The sequence below is a fragment of the Lampetra fluviatilis genome, chromosome 58 (assembly GCF_964198595.1).
Source record: "Lampetra fluviatilis chromosome 58, kcLamFluv1.1, whole genome shotgun sequence".
NCBI classification, from domain to species: Eukaryota; Metazoa; Chordata; class Hyperoartia; order Petromyzontiformes; family Petromyzontidae; genus Lampetra; species Lampetra fluviatilis.
The window spans coordinates 8,115,868-8,139,316 of record NC_136332.1 but is presented as its reverse complement, the minus strand read 5'-3'; the positions used below and the strand labels follow the sequence as shown (position 1 = coordinate 8,139,316).

At 59.2% G+C, this 23,449-nt stretch overlaps 1 protein-coding gene across 1 annotated transcript in view; it reads right to left on the bottom strand.

Annotated features, from left to right (window-relative positions):
• The window catches only part of LOC144950533 (multidrug resistance-associated protein 1-like), a 58,412-nt gene that overhangs the window by 13,770 nt on the left and 21,193 nt on the right, over positions 1-23,449 (bottom strand). Inside the window, 22 exon segments of the mRNA XM_078880672.1 lie at positions 122-253; positions 1,898-2,108; positions 3,124-3,505; positions 3,588-3,660; positions 4,057-4,210; positions 4,462-4,635; positions 5,034-5,210; positions 5,611-5,737; positions 6,466-6,529; positions 7,229-7,343; positions 8,316-8,462; positions 8,907-9,110; positions 9,706-9,798; positions 10,224-10,385; positions 12,255-12,432; positions 14,999-15,238; positions 16,111-16,287; positions 16,403-16,464; positions 17,020-17,145; positions 17,760-17,897; positions 18,271-18,396; positions 22,625-22,801. Coding sequence (XP_078736798.1) covers positions 122-253; positions 1,898-2,108; positions 3,124-3,505; positions 3,588-3,660; positions 4,057-4,210; positions 4,462-4,635; positions 5,034-5,210; positions 5,611-5,737; positions 6,466-6,529; positions 7,229-7,343; positions 8,316-8,462; positions 8,907-9,110; positions 9,706-9,798; positions 10,224-10,385; positions 12,255-12,432; positions 14,999-15,238; positions 16,111-16,287; positions 16,403-16,464; positions 17,020-17,145; positions 17,760-17,897; positions 18,271-18,396; positions 22,625-22,801 — 3,439 coding nt within the window.

Sequence of the window (23,449 nt, the reverse complement as noted above, 5' to 3'; positions counted from 1 at the left end):
TGGTGGCGGTGGTGGTGGTGGCGGTGGTGGTAGCACTCGCTAACGGCACTTGCCCCAACGGTCTGTTGAGGCTACACGGTGGGGGGGGACCTTCGCCTTTGGCTCGTCGCTGGGCGCTCACCGGTGGGCGTGGCCTCGAAGAACCGTGCGGGCGAGCGGAGCACGCGGATGAGGGCGTCGGCGTGGAGGCGCTTGGAGGCGCGCAGCATCCCCACGCCCCTGCCCAGCACGATGTAGAGCAGCACCATGAGGCCTGGGTCACGAGGGGTCACGTGCGGGGGGGGGGGTCACGCCGGAGTCACGTGGGGTGGGTACGCCGGGGTCATGCCCGGGGTGTCACGTGGGGTGGTGGTGGTGACACTTGGGTCTGTCCCGTGACCTCCTCCTGCCCAAGAGCCTCCCACGCTTCGAGTGACGGCCTCAAGGTGCACCACGCGGGGTCACGTGGGGTCACACACCGGGGTCACGTGGGGGTCACGCGGGGGGCACGTGGGGTCACACACCTGGGTCACGTTGGGGTCAGCCACGGCGCACCCAAGCAGCTTGTGTTTAACTCGTAGTAGGATTTTGCGACCAGTATTATTCGTAATAAATGTTTTATGGGTTGATCGCGTCAATATAAAGTGTCGTTAACCCACCACCACCCGACACAGCCAGTTAGTAAGGTTTGTCACGTGAACAAAACGTGCTAATTAGTTACTAGTACTGCACAGCGGTGTGTTGAACTAGTAACTAACATTCAGATTATTTTGCTGCTACAAACTTTTTACGTGAGAAAGGAGCCCTCGCTGATGCTTTGCACTCGTATGGAGTGTTCGTTGTTGTAACGTCCAAAGCCCCCCGTGCCCCTACTGGACATCCGTGAACAAAGAGCTTTATAGCTTATCGGATTCCTCCTCCAGGCGAAATACAGATTCTGACTCCAATCGTCTTTGTGTGTGCGTGTGGGGGAGCGGTGGTGCAGCGGTTAGCGCTACGCTGCGCTACGAACCTGGCGACCCGGGTTCGATTTCCGCTCACGGCCAACACCGGTGACGATTATCTGAACCGATCCTGGGCCTCCCCTAGGTCGACTCAGCCTCAAATGAGTACCTGGCACGGTGCTTAAACATCGCCACTAGGGAGACAAAGGCGGCCGGGCGTGGTGCTGGCAACCCACCCCCTCGTGTGCCGTTCCGGCCTTCACGGGTGGCCGCCAACAGCACTTGCCCCATCAGTCTGTTACAGGCTATACGGGGGGGATCTTTGTCTGTGCGTGCGTTGCGTGCGTTGCGTGCGTGTGTGCGTGCATGCGTGTGTGCGTTGCGTGCGTTGCGTGCGTGCATGCGTGCATGCGTGTGTGCGTGCGTGCGTGCGTGCATGCGTGCGTGCGTGCATGCGTGTGTGCGTGCGTGCGTGCATGCGTGCGTGCGTGCATGCGTGTGTGCGTGCGTGCATGCGTGTGTGCGTGCGTTGCGTGCGTGCGTGCGTGCATGCGTGTGTGCGTGCGTGTGTGCATGCGTGCGTGCGTGCATGCGTGCGTGCGTGCATGCGTGTGTGCGTGCGTGCGTGCATGCGTGCGTGCGTGCATGCGTGTGTGCGTGCGTGCGTGCATGCGTGTGTGCGTGCGTTGCGTGCGTGCGTGCGTGCATGCGTGTGTGCGTGCGTGTGTGCATGCGTGCGTGCGTGCATGCGTGTGTGTGTGCGTGTGCGTGCGTGCGTTGCGTGCGTGTGTGCGTGCGTGCGTGTGTGCGTGCGTGCGTGTGTGCGTGCGTTGCGTGTGTGCGTGCGTGCGTGTGTGCGTGCGTGCGTGTGTGCGTGCGTTGCGTGCGTGTGTGCGTGCGTGCGTGTGTGCGTGCGTGCGTGTGTGCGTGCGTGCGTGCGTGTGTGCGTGCGTTGCATGCGTGCGTGCGCTCGCCCTGCGTAAATCCGAGGGCCGCGTAGACGGCGAGCCGGTGCCCCGTGCCGCCGCCCTGCGTGCCGTTCACGACGGCGTCGCCCGTCCAGTCGCTCAGCCACACGCCCTGGCCCACGGTGGCGGCGCCCTGCAGCGCGTACAGCAGCGCCACGCACAGCGCCAGCGGGGCCCCCACGGCGCGCCCGTACTGCTGGTACACCGCCAGGCTCACCTACGCTCGCGCGCACAAAGACAAAAATACACCCCCCCCACCCGTGTAGCCTTAACAGACTGTCGGGGCAAGTGGATTAGAGTCCGGGCTAGCCTCGGGGTTAGGTTGTGGGTTGGACTCCGCAACCGAGCCCTGTGCGTTCAAAGGCAAAGATCTCCCCCCCCCCCTCCGTGTAGCCTTAACAGACTGTTGGGGCAAGTGCTGTTAGCGAATAGCACCTGTGAAGGCCGGCACGGCACACGAGGGGGTGGGTGGCCAGCACCACGCTACTCGCTAACAGCCCTTGACCCAATAGCCTCATGCGGGCTGCATGGGGGACCTTTGTCTGTGTCGTTGTTGTTGTGGTGTTGCTGTGGTGTTGCTGTGGTGTTGTTGTGGTGTTGTTGTGTTGTGGTGTTGTTGTGTTGTGTTGTTGTTGTGTTGTTGTGTTGTTGTTGTGTTGCTGTGGTGTTGTTGTGGTGTTGTGGTGTTGTTGTGCTCTTGTTGTGGTGTTGTGATGTTGTTGTTGTGTTGTTGTGTTGTTGTTGTGGTGTTGTTGTGTTGTCTTGTTGTGTTGTATTGTATTGTTTGTTGTGATGTTGTGGTGTTGTGGTGTTGTTGTGGTGTTGTTGTGCTGTTGTGGTGTTGTTGTTGTGTTGTTGTTGTGGTGTTGTTGTGTTGCTGTGGTGTTGTTGTGCTGTTGTGGTGTTGTTGTTGTGTTGTTGTTGTGGTGTTGTTGTGTTGCTGTGGTGTTGTTGTGGTGTTGTGGTGTTGTTGTTGTGTTGTTGTTGTGTTGTTGTTGTGGTGTTGTTGTTGTGTTGTTGTTGTGGTGTTGTTGTTGTGTTGTTGTTGTGGTGTTGTTGTGTTGTTGTTGTGTTGTTGCTGTGTCGTTGTTGTTGTGGTGTTGTTGTGGTGTTGTTGTGGTGTTGTGGTGTTGTTGTAATGTTGTGGTGTTGTTGTGTTGTTGTGGTGTTGTTGTTGTTGTTGTGTTGTTGTTGTGTTGTTGTGGTGTTGTTGTTGTTGTTGTCGTCCCTACCCTGCCAGTCTCCATCTTCTCGTCTTGCACCAGGCGTTCCTTCACCTCCTCGCCCACCTCGTTGTCCACGCCGGCGTCCGACCGGCCGCCCGACGAGGTCTGCGACTTCAGACTGAGACGCACATGCGAGGTGAACATCATCAGCGTCATCAGCAGCAGCATCAGCAGCAGCAGCATCAGTGTAATCTTCAGTGTCATCATCATCAGTGTCATCAGCAGCAGCATCATCATCAGCAGCAGCATCATCAGTGTCATCTTCAGTGTCATCATCAAAACCAGAGTCATCAGTAGCGTCAGCAGCAGCAGCATCATCATCATCAGCAGCATCAGCAGTAGCATCAGTGTCATTATCAACACCAGAGTCATCAGCAGCAACAGAGTCATCGTCAACATCATCAGCAGCATCATCAGCAGCAGCAGCAGGGAGCTGGGCAGGCCGGTGCGGCGATGGCTCCGGGCGGTACCTGCGCACGTCCGGTGGAGCGGCGGTGGTGGCGGCGGTGCCGGCGTTGTCGTCGTCCAGAGCGGCGGTCGGCTCTGTGGTGCGGGGACACGGGGAGCAGGAGGGTGTTGGGTGTTGTGGTCGTGTTGAGTGCTTGGCTGTCAGGCTCCAAGCCAGGAACAGCGTAGTAACAGCTCAGAGTTAGGCTTAGGGCCAAGGTCGGGGTTGATTCGCCGAGTTCTGGGTTAGGCTCAAGTTCAGTGTCAGGGCTACGGTCAGACTCAGCGCTAGGGCCAGACTCAGTGCTAGGGCCAGACTCAGTGCTAGGGCCAGACTCAGCGCTAGGGCCAGGGTCAGGTTGCGGGTCGGACTCCGTGCCAGGGCCAGGTTCTGGGTTCGACTCCGTGCCAGGGCCAGGTTCTGGGTTCGACTCCGTGCCAGGGCCAGGTTCTGAGTTCGACTCCGTGCCAGGGCACGCGACCGCGACTCGCCTTGGCCGTGCGTGCGCAGGAACTCGGCGAAGGCGCCGTCGCGCGCCAGCAGCTCGGCGTGGGAGCCGCACTCGGTGACGCGGCCGCCGGACAGGACGACGATGAGGTCGACGGAGGGCAGCACGCCGACCGCGTGCGTCACCAGGACGCGCGTCTGCGGCGCGGGGGGGCGGCAACGCGACAGATGTCAGCCGCCTCGCCGGGTACGCGGGAGGTCGCGGGTTCGAGCCCGACCCCGGCGCCCGCGCGTCTCTCTGCCGTGGGTCGGCCGACCGAGGAGACGACCGCCGGACGCGCCGCCGGTGCCCCCGGACGCGCCAACTCGCCGCGTTCCGCCCCGCCCGGCGCCGTCGCTGCGAGCGTCGCTCTACCCCCCCCCTGCCCCCCCCCCGCCCCCCCCCCCACCTTGCCGTGCAGCAGCCCCCCGTGGGCGATGACGCGCCGGAAGAGGCTGCTGCCCACGTGCGCGTCGACCGCGGAGAGGGGGTCGTCGAGCAGCAGCAGGGACGCGGATTGCGCTCCGTAGGCGGCGCGCGCCAGCGACACGCGCTGGCGCTGCCCCCCCGACAGGTTGATCCCCTGCGGGAGATACACGCGGAGACACACACGGAGACACACACAGATACACACACACAGACACACACGCGGAGATACACACACAGAGATACACACACACAGAGATACACACACACAGATACACACACACAGATACACACACACAAATACACACACATAGATACACACACACAGACACACACACAGACACACACACACAGATACACACACACAGATACACACACACAGATACACACACACAGAGACATACACAGAGATACACACACACAGAGATACACACACGCGGAGATACACACACAGACACACACACAGATACACACACAGAGATACACACACACACAGAGGAGGGGGTGAGGGAGGAGGAGGAGGGGGAGGAGGAGGGGGAGGAGGAGGAAGGGAACCTTTTCTCCGATCTCCGTCTCGTCCCCTCCCGCCAGCACCTCCAGGTCGGGCAGCAGGGCGCACGCGTCCAGCACGTGGCGGTAGCGGCCCTCCTCCATGTCGCGCCCAAACAGCACGTTGCTGCGGATCGTGCCGCTCTGGATCCAGGCCTGCTGCGGCACGTAGGCCACGGAGCCCTGCCGCGGGGGGGGGGGGGGGGGGAGATAACGCGGGCGGGAAACGGTCGACCGATACGAAATTTAGTTTTTTGTGCAAATCAACGCCAGCGCCCCCCCCAACCCACCCACCCCCAACACGCAGATCGCAAAACGCCGGTGGGGGGCGGTGGGGGGCGGTGGGGGCGGTGGGGGGAACAGAAATTCGCGGTGATCTGGGCGCGAAGGGGGAGGGACGATTTGGGGCTCGCCGCCCCACAGAAGCGGGGGCCACACGCGGGTTTAGACGGGGAGCTCAAATCAAACTCGCAAAACACGTGTTTCATTGTGTTGTCCCCCCCCGCACCCCCCCCCCCGCACCCTCCACCCCGCACCCCCCCCCCCGCACCACCCCCCCCCCCCGACCTGCCGCTCGGCTCACCCGCACGGAGACGCGTCCCTCCACCAGCTCCATCTCCCCGAGGATGGCGGAGATGAGCGACGACTTCCCGCTGCCCACGTCTCCCACCACCGCCACCAGGGAGCCCTCGGGCACGCGCAGTGCGATGCTGCGGGACGCACGCACGGCACACAGAGCGCGCACACGCGCAGCATGCATGTACAGCATAGACACAAGCACGCGCAGCGCACACGCACACAGCACGCACAGCGCGCACACACGCAGCATGCATGTACAGCATAGACACACACTCGTGTACACAGCGGTGCGTGCGTCGCGACACGACCCCCGCGTCAACGACAAGCTTCCGCTGCTCTGTCCGCATCCGAGCACGAAGTAGCCGCGTGCAAGTGAGATGGCCGTCGCTAGAACAGCGGACAGCCGTCACCCAGCACCCCGGCTTGACTCGGGCGTGGCCACGGTGGCTAGGAGATGTTAACTACCTCGCTTGGTATACAGGAGGTCGTGGGCTCGATCCCAACCCTGATGCCTGCTGCTGCTGCTGTATATTTGGAGTTTGTGTGTCTCTCTCCCCGTGGCCGCGTGGATTTTTCTCCGGTTCCTCCCGTTTTTCCCGCGACATTTAGAGTCGGCGTGCGTTCACAGTATTTGGCTTCTGCTATAAACGTCCACATCGCGATCAGCCACTTCGCTGGGCTGTCACTTGTGGTCAGGTCGCTTCTGATCAAGAGCCATGCAGCTCGGCGGACCTTACCACCTGGTAAAATAAAAGTAGTTTCAATAGTTTCGATTTAGACTCAACGCCGTAGTTGACGTGAGTGACAATGGCTGCTGCTGCTTCTGTTGCAGGCGCCGCTGTCTGATGCTGCTGCTTACTTGTGCAAGACCGGGGCGTCGCATCGATCCCACTTGAACGTCCCATTCGTGATGCTGATGCTCACTGCACGGAGAGACGCACACATGCACATTCAGAGAGTCTCAGCACCCTGAGACCCGGTCTCCTGGAGCCGAGTCTCAGCACTCTGAGACCCGGTCTCCTGGAGCCGAGTCTCAAGACGCTGAGACCCGGTCTCCTGGAGCCGAGTCTCAAGACCCTGAGACCCGGTCTCCTGGAGCCGAGTCTCAAGACGCTGAAACCCGGTCTCCTGGAGCCGAGTCTCAAGACCCTGAGACCCGGTCTCCTGGAGCCGAGTCTCAAGGCCCTGAGACCCGGTCTCCTGGAGCCGAGTCTCAAGACCCTGAGACCCGGTCTCCTGGAGCCGAGTCTCAAGACGCTGAGACCCGGTCTCCTGGAGCCGAGTCTCAAGACCCTGAGACCCGGTCTCCTGGAGCCGAGTCTCAAGGCCCTGAGACCCGGTCTCCTGGAGCCGAGTCTCAAGACCCTGAGACCCGGTCTCCTGGAGCCGAGTCTCAAGACCCTGAGACCCGGTCTCATGGAGCCGAGCCTCAAGACCCTGAGACCCGGTCTCCTGGAGCCGAGTCTCAAGGCCCTGAGACCCGGTCTCCTGGAGCCGAGTCTCAAGACCCTGAGACCCGGTCTCATGGAGCCGAGTCTCAAGACCCTGAGACCCGGTCTCCTGGAGCCGAGTCTCAAGACCCTGAGACCCGGTCTCCTGGAGCCCCGAGTCTCAGCACCCACCTGGAGCCCCTCGGCATCTCTCACCTCCGGGCTCCACGTTGTTGCGCTCCACGTTGCTGGGATCCAGCTCCTCGTGGGACAGGAAGGCCTGCAGCCTCTTGAGGGACACGCTGGCCTGGTCTCGCCCGGGGTGGGGGGGGGATTCCAGCAGAGTCACAGGGCCCGTGTCGGCCCGTGCCAGGCTGGGTGCACGTCCCTACTCTCTGAAGGTCCCCGTGCAGGGCCTTCAGCTGCCTTTGGTGGGCCACCACGCGGAGCCTCCAGACTGCTGCAGCGGTTGGCCTCGCTACGCGGCCTGGCCTCCCAATTTTGTTCATCAGCGAGTTCATCAGGTTCACACGTAGCGACCAATATCATTCATAATGAAGGTTTCTGGGTTAGATCGCGTTACGTATAAATTGAGGAGCGTGCCGTTGTGAAGATTGCTTGTTGTTGCCATCGAAACGTCGTGATCTATTATTGATTTTTCTACCCACGTGACTTTACCGAAACAACCAAAGAGTATGAATTCCTGCAGTCACGAAAGCTTCAAATCAAGTAAAACTGGAGTTCACGTGTATTTGTGTGCGACTGCGCGTGTCTGCGGGGAGTGGTAGTGCCACGGTTAGCGCCACGCCGCGCTACGAACCCGGCGACCGGAGTTGGATTCCTGCTCACGCCAGACACCGGTGACGATTATATAAACCGGTCATAGGCCTGCCCTAGGTCGACTCAGCCTCAAATGAGTTACTGGTGCGGTGTGTAAACATCGCCGCTAGGGAGACAAAGGTGGCCGGGCGTAGTGCTGGCTACCCCACCCCCCCCCCTCGTGTGCCGTGCCGGCCTTCACAGGTGCTACTCGCTAACAGCGCTCGCCCCAACATCCCATGAAGGCCAATCTTCGCCTCGCGTGCTTGTGTCGGCGCGTGTGCGCATCACCTATCTTGCTCGCCGTTATTGTGTGCGCCCACGTGTCTACGTACAGATGCATGCATCATCTCTCGTTTGTGTGTATGTACCTACGCACACACGCACGCACGCACACACGCACGCACGCACACACACACGCATACACACACGCCTCTAACCCAGCGCGTGCGTGCCGTACCTGCACGAGGTTGGAGATGACGAGGGGCAGCAGGTTGAGGGGGAAGCGCAGGATGTTGAAGAGCGAGAGCGACACGAACGCCTTCTCGGCGCTCAGCACGTTGCGCACGTCCACCGACACGTAGACGCCGAACGTGGTGAGCGCCACCTGCGTGCCGACACCCCGCCCCCCGGTGAGCCTCGCAAGCTCGCTCGCACGCGGCCAACTCCCGCACCGCACCGCACCGCCGTACGTGGCCAAGCACGCCGGTCGCGGGCGATGCCAGAGTGAGCGGCTGGCGCTTGCAGAACAACTTTGTTCTTTCGCTCGCTCGTTCGCTCGTTCATTCGCTCGTTTTTTCGTTTGTCCAGTCAGGGGCACGGGGTCAGAACTTTTTTCCCTCCAGCATTTAGAATCATCGTCACGCGCTGAGAGTATTTGGCTTATCATTATCATCATCGTCACGTGATGATGATGATAAACCGCTTCGTTGAGCTATCATTTGTGATGGGCACGTCGCTTCTGAAAAGAAACTATACAGCTCAGTAGGGTGTAGCGGGGAGGGAGTAGTGGGGAGGGAGTAGCAGGGAGGGAGTAGCGGGAAGGGCGTACCAGGAAGGGCGCGCAGGCCCAGCAGAATATGGAGAGGGCGCTGAGGAAGGCCATCTTGCGCAGTGTGCTCAGCTCTTGCTTCCTGATCTCGAGCACCTGGGCCTGGAAGGAGAGCTCCCAGGCGTACAGCTTCAGCACCTTGATGCCTCCCAGCATCTCGTTCATGAGCTTCACGCGGCGGTCCTTCAGCTTCATTTGCTCCGTCTGCCAGCGGGAGGATCGGGGTTCCGTGGGAAAGACGACGACGATGGCGTCGTCATCATCGTCGTTGTCGTCGTCGTTGTCGTCGTTGTTGTCGTCGTCATTGCCGTTGTCATCGTCATCATCGTCGTCATCATCGTCATCATCATTGTCGTCATTGTCATCATCGCCACCATTGTCGTCACAGTCAACATCAACGGCGTCGTCATCGTCATCATCGTCGTTGTCATCGTTGTTGTCGTCGTTGTTGTCGTCGTCATTGCCGTCGTCATCGTCATCATCGTCGTTGTCATCATTGTTGTCGTCGTTGTTGCCATCGTCATCATCATCATCGTCATCGTCATCATCGTCGTCATCATGGTCATCATCACCATCGTCATCATCGCCACCATTGTCATCACAGTCAACATCAACGGCGTCGTCATCGTCAACATCGTCGTCATCGTCGTCATCGTCGTCAACTGACACACAAGCACACATTCACCACCAGCGTCACCATGAATAGCAGCAGCAGCATCAGCAGCATCGGCTTCAACTTCACAACGTCACAACTTCACGGCCGTCACCGTCACCGTGAGCCCTGGCTCAGCGTGGGTACCTGCAAGCTTCTGGTTTTCACTGCGATGAAGCCGTTGACGGGGATCAGCAGAATCATGATGGCCACTCCAGCCATGACCGACGGACCGAGCGTCTGTCACACAAACAAAGACGAAGATCCCCCGCGTAGCCTTAACAGAGTTGCCGGGGCAAGTGCTGTTAGCGAGCGTCTGTGAAGGACGGCACGGCGTACACGAGGGGGTGGGTGGCCAGCGCCGCGCCCGGCCGCCTTTGTCTCCCCGGTGGTAGCGACGTCTTTACGCGACGTACCAAGTCGTCATTTGAGACCCAGTCGACCTCGGGGACCGCCCGGGATCGGTCGCGATGTACTGTCCGTACGCTCAACTTCTTTCGCACCGTACGTACGTAGCCAACTGCGCTAATCAGATCGTTGCAATCGTCACCGGCGGCGGCGGGGGCCGTGAGCGGGAATCGAAGTCGGGCGGCAGCCAGGGGTTGGTAGCGGAGCGCGCTCGCCGCCCCCCACGATGAGCGACGGCGCGGTCCGTCGGCCCTCACCTGCCAGAGGAAGTACATGGCCAGGACGATCTGGAAGGGTGAGGACCACAGCATGTTGAGGTAGATGGGGAGCTCGTTGAACTTCTGCGCGTCCACGGCCACCAGGTTGACGATCTCCCCCACGGTGGACGACTTCTTCGCCGCGTTGGACATCACCAGGGACTGCGGGGACCGCAAAACCGGAGAGCATCGCGGCGGCGGCGTCAGCACCGTGACGACACCACGACGACACCACGACGTCACCATGACGACACCATGACGTCACCATGACGACACCATGGTGCCACCATCATCGCTGCGGCTGCGGACGCAGCGGCAGCTTCGATCACGCAGCGGAGCCGAGTGGCCGTGCGTGCGTCTAGGCATGTGTGTAGCGTGTGTGTAGTGTGTGTGTGTGTATGCGTGTGTGTATGTGCGTGTGTGTGTGTGTACGTGTGTGTGCGCGTGTATGCGTGTGTATGCGCGTGTACGAGTGCGTGTACGTGTGTGTGTACGCGTGTGTGTACGCGTGTGTGTGTGGTATCATAGGCCTTGACCTGGTCAAGGCCTATGATACCATCAGTCGGACTGGGCTCTGGGTTGTTCTTCGTGCTTTCGGAGTCCCTGACCCTCTGCTCACGATCATTAAGGACCTTCATGATGGTGAGCGGGCCCGGGTAAAACTACGTGGCCGGGAGTCGGAGCCTTTCCCTGTACACCTTGGGGTGCGACAGGGATGTCCTCTGGCTCCCACATTATTTAACATCTATTTCGACTGCGTAGTTCGTGAAGCCTTCAATAGCTGTACCGGGGGAATTACCATTTGGTACAGATATAATGGGAGGCTGATCGACGCCCGGGTGCGATCAAGGGATGGCTCCCTATTGGTCAACCACGTTATGTATGCCGATGATTTGGTAATAGCTGCTCATTCAGAAGAGGAGTTGGAGACGCTGCTGCTGAGACTGGAGCGTGCCACTAAGAGGTGGGGCCTTACCATCAGCCCCACCAAAACTAAGCACCTGCCTGGGTATTTTGTACCATCTGGCACTCCACCCCCACAACTCCCAATCGGTGATGGGGCAGTTGTGGAGAGAGTGGAGAGTTTCCCATACCTGGGCAGTGTGCTTATGACCGGCTCCAGTTTATCAGCAGAGGTCTCACTCCGAATCAGTCGAGCGGCAATATCTTTTCATCGGTTGCGTAACGCTGTGTGGAAGCTACCTGGTCTGTCGCTCCGCACGAAGCTTCAGGTCTTCTCGGCCACGGTCATTCCCTCCCTTCTCTACGCTTGCGAAACGTGGACCCCCCTAGTGGAGCATCTTCGCCGGTTGGAAACATTTAGGCTGGCCTGCCTACGATCCATCCTGGGTTTAACCAGGCTGGATTGTGTGAGGAGCTCACAAGTCCTTGAAAGATCTGGGCAAAGTCCTATCAGTGAGCTCCTCCGGCAGGCAAGGCTGCGTTGGCTGGGTCATGTAGCCCGCATGCCCAGCCACCGCATGCCTAAACAGCTTTTGTTCGGCCGGATCGAGGGGGCTAAACGGGCGCGGCACGGGCTAGAGAAGAGATGGAGTGATGTGGTACAGGAGGACGTGGAGCTGAGTGGACTTGCCGATGACTGGTACCAGCGGTGTCAAGATCGGCCTCAGTGGAGGAGGCTCGTGAAGGACGCTACTGGGCAGTTGGAGGCAGTCGCCCTCCAACAACAACGGAGGGCGGAGGAGCGACGCTCACAACAACGAGCGGAGCGCTGGGTGGCTAAAGCACAGCAAGTTGGCACAGTAGGGGGCACAGGTGGTGCATCAGCCACTCGTCTCGGTCATCTCGGTCAGTCGACCCGTGGCACCTGGGTCTGCCCCGTGACCTCCTGCCAGCGGGCGTTCGACACTTCACGTGGCCTCAGGGTGCACATGGCCTGGCACAAGCGTCGTGGTGACGTCACCGCCACTTAGTGGCGAATGGCGGTTGTTGTTGTTGTTGTGTGTGCGCGTGTATGCGCGTGTGTGTGTGTGTGCGCGTGTGTGTACGCGCGTGCGCGTGCGTGCGCACCTTGTTGTAGACGAGGGCGGTGAGGGCGGAGCGTGTGCGTATGCCCGTCACGGTGCACACGTGCATGTGCTGCTGCAGCACCAGCGACTGCACGCAGGCGCTGGCGAGCAGCAGCACGGCCAGCGAGTAGCCCTGCCACGACGGCGTCGCGGGGCTCTCCACCAGGCGGATCAGCAGGCTGCAGCACGCACACGCAATTACAAAGCTCCCCCAGGTAGCCTGAACAGACTGTTGGGGCAAGTGCTGTTAGCGAGTAACACCTATGAAGGCCGGCACGGCACACGAGGGGGTGGGTGGCCAACACCACGCCCGGCCGCCTTTGTCTCCCCTTTGGCGATGTTTACACAACGCGCCAGGTACTAATTTGAGGCTGAGTCGACCTAGGGTAGGCCCAGGACCGGTTCAGATAATCGTCACCGGTGTTGGCCGTGAGCGGGAATCGGTTCGTAGCGCAGCGCTAACCCACACACTACCGCTCTACAGACAAAGGTCCCCCGGATAAACTTAACAGACTGTTAGGGCAAGTGCTTTTAGCGAGCACCACCTCGTGTGGGTGAGTGAGCTAGTGAGCGAGTGAGTGGGTGGATGAGTGGATGAGTGTGGGTGAGTGAGTGAGTGGCTGAGTGGGTGAGCGAGTGGGTGGGTGAGTGGGTAAGCGAGTGGGTGAGTGGGTGAGCGAGTGGGTGAGCGAGTAGGTGAGTGGGTGAGCGAGTGGGTGAGTGTGTGAGCGAGTGAGTGAGCGAGTGAGCGGGTGAGCGAGTGGGTGAGTGAGTGGGTGAGTGAGTGGGTGAGTGTGTGAGCGAGTGGGTGAGGGAGTGGATGAGTGGGTGAGTGAGTGGGTGAGTGGGTGAGTGTGTGAGCGAGTGGGTGAGCGAGTGGGTGAGCGAGTGGGTGAGTGGGTGAGTGTGTGAGCGAGTGGGTGAGTGAGTGGGTGAGTGAGTGGGTGAGTGTGTGAGCGAGTGGGTGAGGGAGTGGATGAGTGGGTGAGTGAGTGGGTGAGTGGGTGAGTGGGTGAGTGGGTGAGTGAGTGGGTGAGTGTGTGAGCGAGTGGGTGAGGGAGTGGGTGAGTGAGTGGGTGAGTGAGTGGGTGAGTGTGTGAGCGAGTGCGTGAGGGAGTGGATGAGTGTGTGAGTGTGTGAGCGAGTGGGTGAGGGAGTGGGTGAGCGAGTGGGTGAGTGTGTGAGCGAGTGGGTGAGGGAGTGGGTGAGTGGGTGAGTGAGTGGGTGGGTGAGCGAGTGGGTGAGTGAGTGAGTGAGTGAGTGGGTGAGTGAGTGAGTGGGTGAGCGAGTGGGTGAGTGAGTGAGTGAGTGAGTGGGTGAGTGAGTGAGTGGGTGAGCGAGTGAGTGGGTGAGTGGGTGAGTGGGTGAGTGGGTGAGTGTGTGAGTGAGTGGGTGAGGGAGTGGGTGAGCGAGTGGGTGAGCGGGTGAGCGAGTGGGTGAGTGAGTGGGTGAGCGAGTGGGTGAGTGAGTGGGTGAGCGAGTGTGTGAGCGAGTGGGTGAGCGAGTGGGTGAGTGGGTGAGTGAGTGAGTGAGTGGGTGAGTGTGTGAGCGAGTGGGTGAGGGAGTGGATGAGTGGGTGAGTGAGTGGGTGAGTGGGTGAGTGGGTGAGGGAGTGGGTGAGCGAGTGGGTGAGTGAGTGGGTGGGTGAGCGAGCGAGTGAGCGAGTGAGTGAGTGGGTGAGTGTGTGAGCGAGTGGGTGAGGGAGTGGGTGAGCGAGTGGGTGAGTGGGTGGGTGAGTGAGCGAGCGAGTGAGCGAGTGAGTGGATGAGTGGGTGAGTGAGTGGGTGAGTGGGTGAGTGTGTGAGCGAGTGAGTGGGTGAGCGAGTGGGTGAGTGAGTGGGTGAGTGGGTGAGTGTGTGAGCGAGTGGGTGAGGGAGTGGGTGAGTGAGCGAGTGGGTGAGTGGGTGGGTGAGTGAGTGGGTGAGTGGGTGAGCGAGTGAGCGAGTGGGTGAGTGGGTGAGTGGGTGAGTGGGTGGGTGAACTGGCCTCCACCCCCTCACTGTGTTGGCTGTGCACCAGGCTGCTTCTGCCTATGTCCTGCTTTTCATGCAGGTGGCGAACTGCGATCTACGGATGACATTCGCCATTTTACAAATGTCAATTATTGTTATGATGATTATTTGTCTGTGGTTTCCTAAGCCTCTGAATCATTCACCTCTCTCTCTCTCTCTCAAAGAGTGCTCGTTACAACTTCCATTTCATTATTTATCCTGCTGACGATGATGATGATGCTGACAATGATGACTGGCAATGACGACGATGACGATGATGACGATGACGACGATAATGATGACGACGGTTGCTGTTGCTGCTTCTGTTGAAGGTGCCGGCGGTGGTGGTGGTGGTGGTGATGGCAGCGGCGGCCGTGGTGGATGGTGGTGGTGGCGGTGGTGGTGGATGGTGGTGGTGGCGGCGGTAGTGGTGGTGGCGGTGCTGGCGGCGGTGGATGGTGGTGGTGGCGGTGATGGTGGCGGGTAGCGGCGGTGGCGGCGGTGGTGGTGGCGGTGGTACGGTGGTGGTGGTAACGGTGACGGTGGTGGTGGTGGATGGTGGTGGTGGCGGTGGTGGCGGTGGTGGTGGTGGTGGCGGTGGTGGATGGTGGTGGTGGCGGTGGTGGCGGTGGTGGCGGTGGTGGTGGTGGCGGAGGTGGTGGTGGTGGCGGCGGTGGTGGCGGTGACGGTGGTGGTATTGGTGGTGGCGGCAGTGGTGGCGGTGGTGGCGGTGGTGGCGGTGGTGCGGTAATACCTGAGCACCATGGGGCCGATGAACTGCAGCAGGTCCTGGAAGAGCTTGAGGAAGGAGCCGACGAGGAAGTATCCCCCGAAGCAGCGGCAGAGCGCACGCCACAGCGACGGACCCCGGGGGGCTCGCGCGGATGAGGAGGAGGAGCCGGCACCAGCGATGACCTCCTCCTCCTTCTTCATCATCATCGTCGCCTCCTCCTCCTCCTCCTCTCTGGCGCTCGCGGACGCAGTCCCTGCAGGCCTGGGGAACACACGGCACCACCAAGATCATCATCATCATCAACAGCAGCAATAGCATTGCCAAGATCATCATCATCAGTAGCAGCAGCATCAAGATCATCATCAGCAGCAGCAGCAGCATGAGAGCCGGTCTCCTGGAGCCGAGTGTCAAGACTCTCGGACCCATTGTGTTGATGTTGATGATGATGTTGTTGATGATGATGTTGATGTTATTGATGTTGATGTTATTGCTGTTGTTATTATGAATGTTTCTCTTGATGTTATTCATCTTGATGCTATTGATGTTGTTTATGACGTTGTTGATGTTATTGTTATTGATATTGTTGTTTATATTGTTAATGTTATTGATATTGTTGTTGATGTTATTGATATTGTTGTTGATGTTGTCGATGTTATTGTTATTGATATTGTTGTTTATGTTATTGATATTGTTATTGATATTGTTGTTTATATTGTTAATGTTATTGATATTGTTGTTGATGTTATTGATATTGTTGTTGATGTTGTCGATGTTATTGTTATTGATATTGTTGTTTATGTTATTGATATTGTTATTGATATTGTTGTTTATGTTGTTGATGTTATTGATATTGTTGTTTATGTTGTTGATATTGTTATTGATATTGTTGTTTATGTTGTTGATGTTATTGATATTGTTGTTTATGTTGTTGATGTTATTGATATTGTTGTTTATGTTGTTGATGTTATAGATATTGTTGTTTATATTGTTAATGTTATTGATATTGTTGTTGATGTTGTTGATGTTATTGTTATTGATATTGTTATTGATGTTGTTAATGGTGTTGTTGTTGATGTTATTGATATTGTTGTGTATATTGTTGTTGATGTTACTGATATTGTTGATGGCGTTACGTTTTCGTCGACGTCGTTGTCACGCCGTCGTTGCCGCCGTGGCCCCCGCCGTGCCGCCGCCACTCGCGCTCCCACTGGCGCTGCAGCCGCGGCGCCAGCGTGTGCGCCGCGTGCGCCGCGTCCAGACTCCACAGGTCGCTCTCCAGCAGCGGGCGGCGGAACCCCAGCACCGACATCCTGGCGGGCACACAGACAAAGGTCCCCCGCGTGGCCTCCCAGGGCGGCGGGGAGGGGGCCGGAGGGGGGGGGGGGCGAGTGCGGTGGCGAGGGGGCCGGGGGGGGGGCGTCTTACCGCGTGAACCACCAGAAGGTGACTTGCGAGAGGAACGGAGCGTTGGACTCGGGGCACGGGTTCTGAGAACGGCAGGGAGAGGCGACGCTCACGGGCAGCGGCGAGGCGGACAGAGAGAGGCACGGCGGCCTCGTCGTCGTCATCGTCGTCACACCACGCACAGAAGCGTCGTCATCGTCGTCACACCACGCACAAAATCGTCGTCATCGTCATACCACGCACAGAATCGTCGTCGTCATCGGCGTCATCGTCGTCGTCATCGTCACACCACGCACAGAAGCGTCGTCGTCGTCGTCGTCGTGAGTATCGCTAATGTCACCGCTGCTGATGAGGGTTGCGATGATGCTGCTTAGCTGGGTGTGACGGTGATGATGCACGCACACACGCACACACGCACACACGCACGCACGCACGCACACACACACGCCCACACACACGCACGCAGACACGCACACACACACGCGCACACACACACACACACACGCACACACACACGCACACACACATGCACGCACACACACGCACGCACACACACGCACGCACGCACACACACGCACACACACACACGCACGCACACACACACGCACACACAAACAAACACATGCACACGCACGCACCGTGGTGGCGCTGTAGGGCGTGAAGAAGGGCAGCCGGTCCGGCACCGTGGACAGGACGAGCTGCAGCAGCGCCAGCAGGCCGTGCGCACTCAGCGTGGCCAGCCGCAGCGGGTCCTGCACGTGGCCCTAGAGACAGAGGTGACCCCGTAGCCTTCACTCGCGTACACACGCACGAGCGTACACACGCACTCGCGCACAAAGACGTGGGTACACGCACGCACACACGCACTCACGCACACGCACACACGCGTATACACGCACTCACGCGCGTGCACGCACTCACGCAATCACTCACACACGCACACACGCGTATACACGCACTCACGCACAAAGACGCGGGTACACGCACGCACTCACGCAGTCACTCACGCACTCACGCACTCATGCACGCACTCATGCACGCACTCACGCACGCACGCACTCACGCACTCACGCACTCACTCACGCACAAAGACGCGGGTACACGCACGCACTCACAGCACTCAAGCACAAAGACGCGTGTTCGCGCACTCACTCACACACCCACACATGCGTGTGCACACACTCACGCGTGTGCACAAGTGACCTTCGCTGCTCGCTCGCGGACATTTGCTCCATTGGGCTGCGTGGGCTACGCGGGGAACCTTGGTAGCACCCACCACGTGGTGCCACCCACCACGTGGTGAGTGGCACCACGTGGTGCCACCCACCACGTGGTGCCACTCACCACGTGGTGCCACCCACCACGTGGCGCCACTCACCGCGTCCTGCGCCCGCATGGCCTTGGAGCGGAGTGCAGGGAGGCAGCAGAGCAGCAGCAGCAGCCAGAAGACGAGAAGCACCCCGGAGGAGCGCACACCACACAGGCGCTCCCTGTGCACGAGCAGCAGCGCCAGCAGCTACGCACGCACACACGCACACACGTACACACACACACATGCACACATGCACACACGTTATTATGATGTCATGTGGTGAGCGTGGTGAGTGTGGCGAGTGTGGCGAGCGTGGTGAGTGTGGTGTGTGAGTGAGCGTGGCGAGCGTGGTGAGTGTGGTGTGTGAGTGAGCGTGGTGAGCGAGCGTGGTGAGTGTGGTGTGTGAATGAGTGTGGTGAGTGGGGTGAGCGTGGTGAGCGTGGTGAGTGTGGTGTGTGAATGAGCGTGGTGAGTGGGGTGAGCGTGGTGAGCGTGGTGAGTGTGGTGAGTGTGGTGAGCGAGCGTGGTGAGCATGGTGAGCGAGCGAGCGTGGTGAGCGTGGTGGTGAGGCCCCCACCATGGTGACGCCCTGCAGCAGCGGGCTGATGAAGTGGACGAGGCCTCTCCCGTGTCCGTGGCTCCACTCCCACAGCGCCAGGGAGACGTCCAGCCAGGACAGCAGCCACAGCAGCACCGCACACAGCTGCACCGCACACAGGTAAAGGCAAAGACCCCCCGTGTAGCCTCAGCAGAACGGTGCGGCAAGTGCGGTTAGCGAGCAGCCCCTACGAAGGCCGGCACGGCGCACCAGGGGGCATCAAGCCCGGCCGCCTTTGTCTCCCCGGTGGCGATGTTTACTACACACCGCACCGGACACTCATTGAGGAGTGAGATGCCCCTGTAGTTGTTACAGTCTGTGCGGTCCACATTCTTAAAGAGGGGGACCACCAGGGCATCCTTCCAATCCTGCGGAACCCGTCCAGTGGTCCAGACTGTTGTTATGATGTCATATAGGGCAGTCTGTGCACAAACGCCACCCTCCCTCAGCATTTCGCTTGGGAGATCATCTCTGCCCGGTGCCTTTCCTGGTCTCAGACTCCGGATCGCCTTCAGTACTTCCTCAACAGATGGCACCTCAGCCAGCCGCTCACAGGGGGTGACCTCTTCCAATATTTGAGGCACCGCAGCCTCAGCAGGGTTATCCCCACATGATGTTTTCCTGGCTGAGAGATTTCCCCTCCCCCAGGACCTCACAGAAATGCTCAGCAAATCTGCAAACCTGTTCCTGGGGGTCGGAGATTGGATCACCGTTTTTTCCCCTAATGATGGTAATAGGTATATTACACACACACTCACACACACACTCCACACACACACTTCACACACACACTCCACACACACACACACTCCACAAACACACTCCACAAACACACTCCACACACACACACACTCCACACACACACACACTCCACACACACACTCCACACACACACACACTCCACACACTCCACACACACACTCCACACACACACACACACACTCCACACACACACACTCCACACACCCCACACACACACTCCACACACACACACTCCACACACACACACACTCCACACACACACACTCCACACACACACACTCCACACACACACACTCCACACACACACACTCCACACACACACACTCCACACACACTCCACACACACACACACACTCCACACACACTCCACACACACACACACTCCACACACACACACACACTCCACACACACACACTCAATAAGCACTGCAGACTCATTCCCCCTAAAGCCGCTCAGGTAGAACACTCCCCAGCACTGCAACTCGGCGCTCAAACAATCATTAACGTTACTTAAATATAACCACAACAACAACCGCCATCCAGCCACTAAGTGGCGGTGACGTCCCCACGGCGCCTGTGCCAGGCTAGGTGCACGTTGAGGCCACCACGTGAAGTGTGGAACGCCCGCCGGCAGGAGGTCATGGGTCGCAGGTAAGTAAAGTCATCACGCTGCCAGCTTACCCTAGCAGGCAGCGGGACAGGTTACACGGCATAGTTCACGCAGCCGCCAACACACAATGCAAAGACTCAGACCCCCACCCCCCACCCCCCCCCCCACGTGTAGAGCTGAGAGGCTGCTGGGGCAAGTGCTGCTAGCGAGGAGCAAGCGCCTCCGAAGGCCGGCACGGCGCACGAAGGGGCTGGGTGGGGAGATGTTGACGACCTCGCCTGGTCTACAGGAGGTCGTGGGTTCAATCCCGGAGTCTGGATGTCTCTCTCTCTCTCTCTCACGTAGATGTCTCTCCATGTTCTCCCGTTCTTTGGACATTCCCACGTGAAGAGCCCCGCTCTGTGGAGCGATCACTTGTGATGGCTGCAGAGCTCGGAAGGTCTTGCCTGGCGAAATGAAACTTAGTTTGAGTCCAAGTTAGTTTCTCCCCAGCGCTAGCGATGTTCACACGCCTCACCAGGTACTCACTTGAGGCTGAGTCGACCTAGGGGGGGGCAAGACCGGTTCAGATTATCGTCACTGGTGGTGGCCATGGGCGGGAATCGAACTCGGGTCGCCGGGCTCTTAGTGCAGCGCGCGACCGCCCCAAAGACAAAGCTCCCCTGCATGTAGCCTCAAGAGACTGTTGGGGCAAGTGCTGTTAGCGAGTGGCAGCACCTTATGAAGGCCGGCACGGTGGCACACGAGGGGGTGGGTGGCCAGCACCACGCCCACTCACACTCACAACAACAACAACCGCCGGTGGCGGTGACGTCACCACGGCGCTTGTGCCAGGCTAGGTGCACGTTGAGGCCACGTGAAGTGTCGAACGCCCGCTGGCAGGAGGTCACGGGGCAGACGCAGCAGGTGCCGTGGGTCGACTGACTGAGATGAGTGGCCGATGCACCACCTGTGCCCCCTACTGTGCCCATAGTAACACACACACACGCATGCACACACTAACAACGCACATGCACGTACACACTCACACCGCCACGCAAACAAAGACAAAGATCCCCTGTATAGCCTGCAACAGACTGTCAGGGCAAGTGCTGTTAGCGAGCAAACTCCACCAGAAACTGCGTGTCTCCGCCTGCCCCAAGTCAGGGCACAAGGGGGAGGGTCGACGCCTGGTTTGCGACCGGCAGCAGGAACCCTGAAGCCAAGACAGCACGGGGGGGGGGGGGGGGGTGGAGTCCTGGCAGACCGAGGGGGCCTCAGTCGCTCGCGAGCCCCTTGAGTCGGCAGAGGGGCGTAGAATCCCGGGACCCAATGACCCCGCCGCTGCAGCGAGCGCGGAGCCGGGCGGCGGCAGTCGCGTTGTCCGCACGACGCAGGGAGATATCGGGGGTTGGCCACGTGGAATATTGGAACAATGACGGTGAAAGGTGAGGAATGAGCGGGCCGCTTGAGGAGGAGGAGGAGGAGGGAAGACGCGTGCGTCCAGGAAACAAAATGGAAAGGCAGCAGAGCGAAAGGGACTGGCCGTGGTTTTAAATTGTTCTCCCACGGAACGACAGCAAGGCGAATGGGGTAGGAGTTGTGCTGAGCGAGGAGTTGACGACAAATGTGGAAGTCACAAGAGTGATTGACTGATGATAGTCAGACCAGTACTGGACAGCGGGGCCGGCTCGCCATCATGAAGGCCCTTGGCGATCGTGAGCAGCGCGTCAGGGACTCCGAAAGCACGAAGAACAACCCAGAGCCCGGGCCTCCTGATGGTATCATAGACATTGCCCAGACTCGCAAACTTCCCAATATCAATACAACCGCCACGGCACCTGCGCCAGGCTAGGTGCACGTTGAGGCCACGTGGAGTGTCGAAGGCTCGCTGCTGGCATGAGATCTCGGGACAGACCCAGCAGGTGCCATGGGTTAACTGACTGAGATGACCGGTAGATGCACCACCAGCCGTACCCCCTACTGTGCCAGGCTAGGTGCAGGAGGTCTCGGGACAGACCCAGCAGGTGCCATGGGTTGACTGACTGAGATGACCGGTAGATGCACCACCTCCCACTGTGCCGACTTGCTGCATTTTAACCGCCCGGCGCCCCGCTCGTTGTTGCGAGCGTCGCTCCTCTACCCTCCGTTGTTGCCGGAGGGCGACTGCACACTTGTGCACACTCACACTCACACACACTCACTCACACTCACTCACACACACTCACTCACACACACTCACACTCACTCACTCACACACACACACAGCCACTCTCACACACACTCACTCACACACACACACTCACTCACTTACTCACACACACTCACTAACACTCACATTCACACACTCACACACACTCACACACACTCACTCACTCTCACTCACACACACTCACACACACTCACTCACTCACACACACCCACACTCACACACAGACACTCTCACTCATTCACTCACTCACATACACACTCACACACACTCACTCTCACTCACACACACTCACACTCACTCACACACACTCACACACACTCACACTCACCGACTTCGCCCTGCACAGCAGCGTGAGCCGGATGTAGCCGCGCTTGTTGCGCTGCAGGTAGGCCCAGTAGACTCACACTCACTCACACTCACTCACACTCACTCACTCACTCACACTCACTCACTCACTCACACTCACTCACTCACTCACACTCACTCACTCACTCACACTCACTCACTCACTCACACTCACTCACACTCACTCACTCACTCACACTCACTCACTCACTGACTCACACTCACACTCACTCACTCACACTCACTCACACTCACTCACACTCACTCACACTCACTCACACTCACTCACACTCACTCACTCACACTCACCGACTTCGCCCTGCACAGCAGCGTGAACCTGATGTAGCCGCGCTTGTTGCGCTGCAGGTAGGCCCAGTAGACTCACACTCACACTCACTCACACTCACTCACTCACTCAGACTCACCGACTTCGCCCTGCACAGCAGCGTGAGCCTGATGTAGCCGCGCTTGTTGCGCTGCAGGTAGGCCCAGTAGAAGGGGCAGCTGAGCCACAGGTAGAGGCAGGGCGCCCACACGAGCACCGACATCTGGAAGCAGGGACTCAGGTCGGGGCTGTGCGTGTGCAGCGACTCGTTCGGGTTCTGAGGGCGAGAGAGGGCGAGAGAAGACATTTGAGGCCGAGTCGACCTAGGGGAGGCCCAGGACTGGTTCTGATAATCGTCACTGGCCGGGAGCGGGAATCGAACTCGGGTCGCTGGGTTCGTAGCGCAGCGCGCAAACCACTACACCACCGCTCCCCCCTCCCCCCCACCATTTCTCAGGCGCAGCCCTGCAATAGCCTGCTCACTCCACTGCTGGCCAGTGGGAGGGCGGGGGAGGACCTCCACAAGTGCGTTACTTGGCCTACTCTTCCACGCTGGGCCCAGCACGTCTGGGATGAACATGGCAGTGCCCCACGCTTTACCCCACCTGGTTGATTCCCCCGTTCAAAACCGCCGGGGCGAGCGAGGCCCTCTGGGTGGCAAGTCTCCATGGCAAGTCTCCATGGCAAGTCTCCATGGCAAGTCTCCATGGCAAGTCTCCATGGAAAGTCGCCATGGCAAGTCTCCATGGCAAGTCTCTACGGCCGCGGCTGCGTGGCCTTGTGTTCAGCGACGTGAATAGTTTAGGGTGCGGGCTCAGAGCCAGTCAGCAGAGCGGGGCGGTCAGTGAGAGGGGTGACTGGGTGAGAGTACAAGTCTTGAGACGGCATTGATCCAGAAATCCTGTCTCCTGGAGCCGAGTCTCAA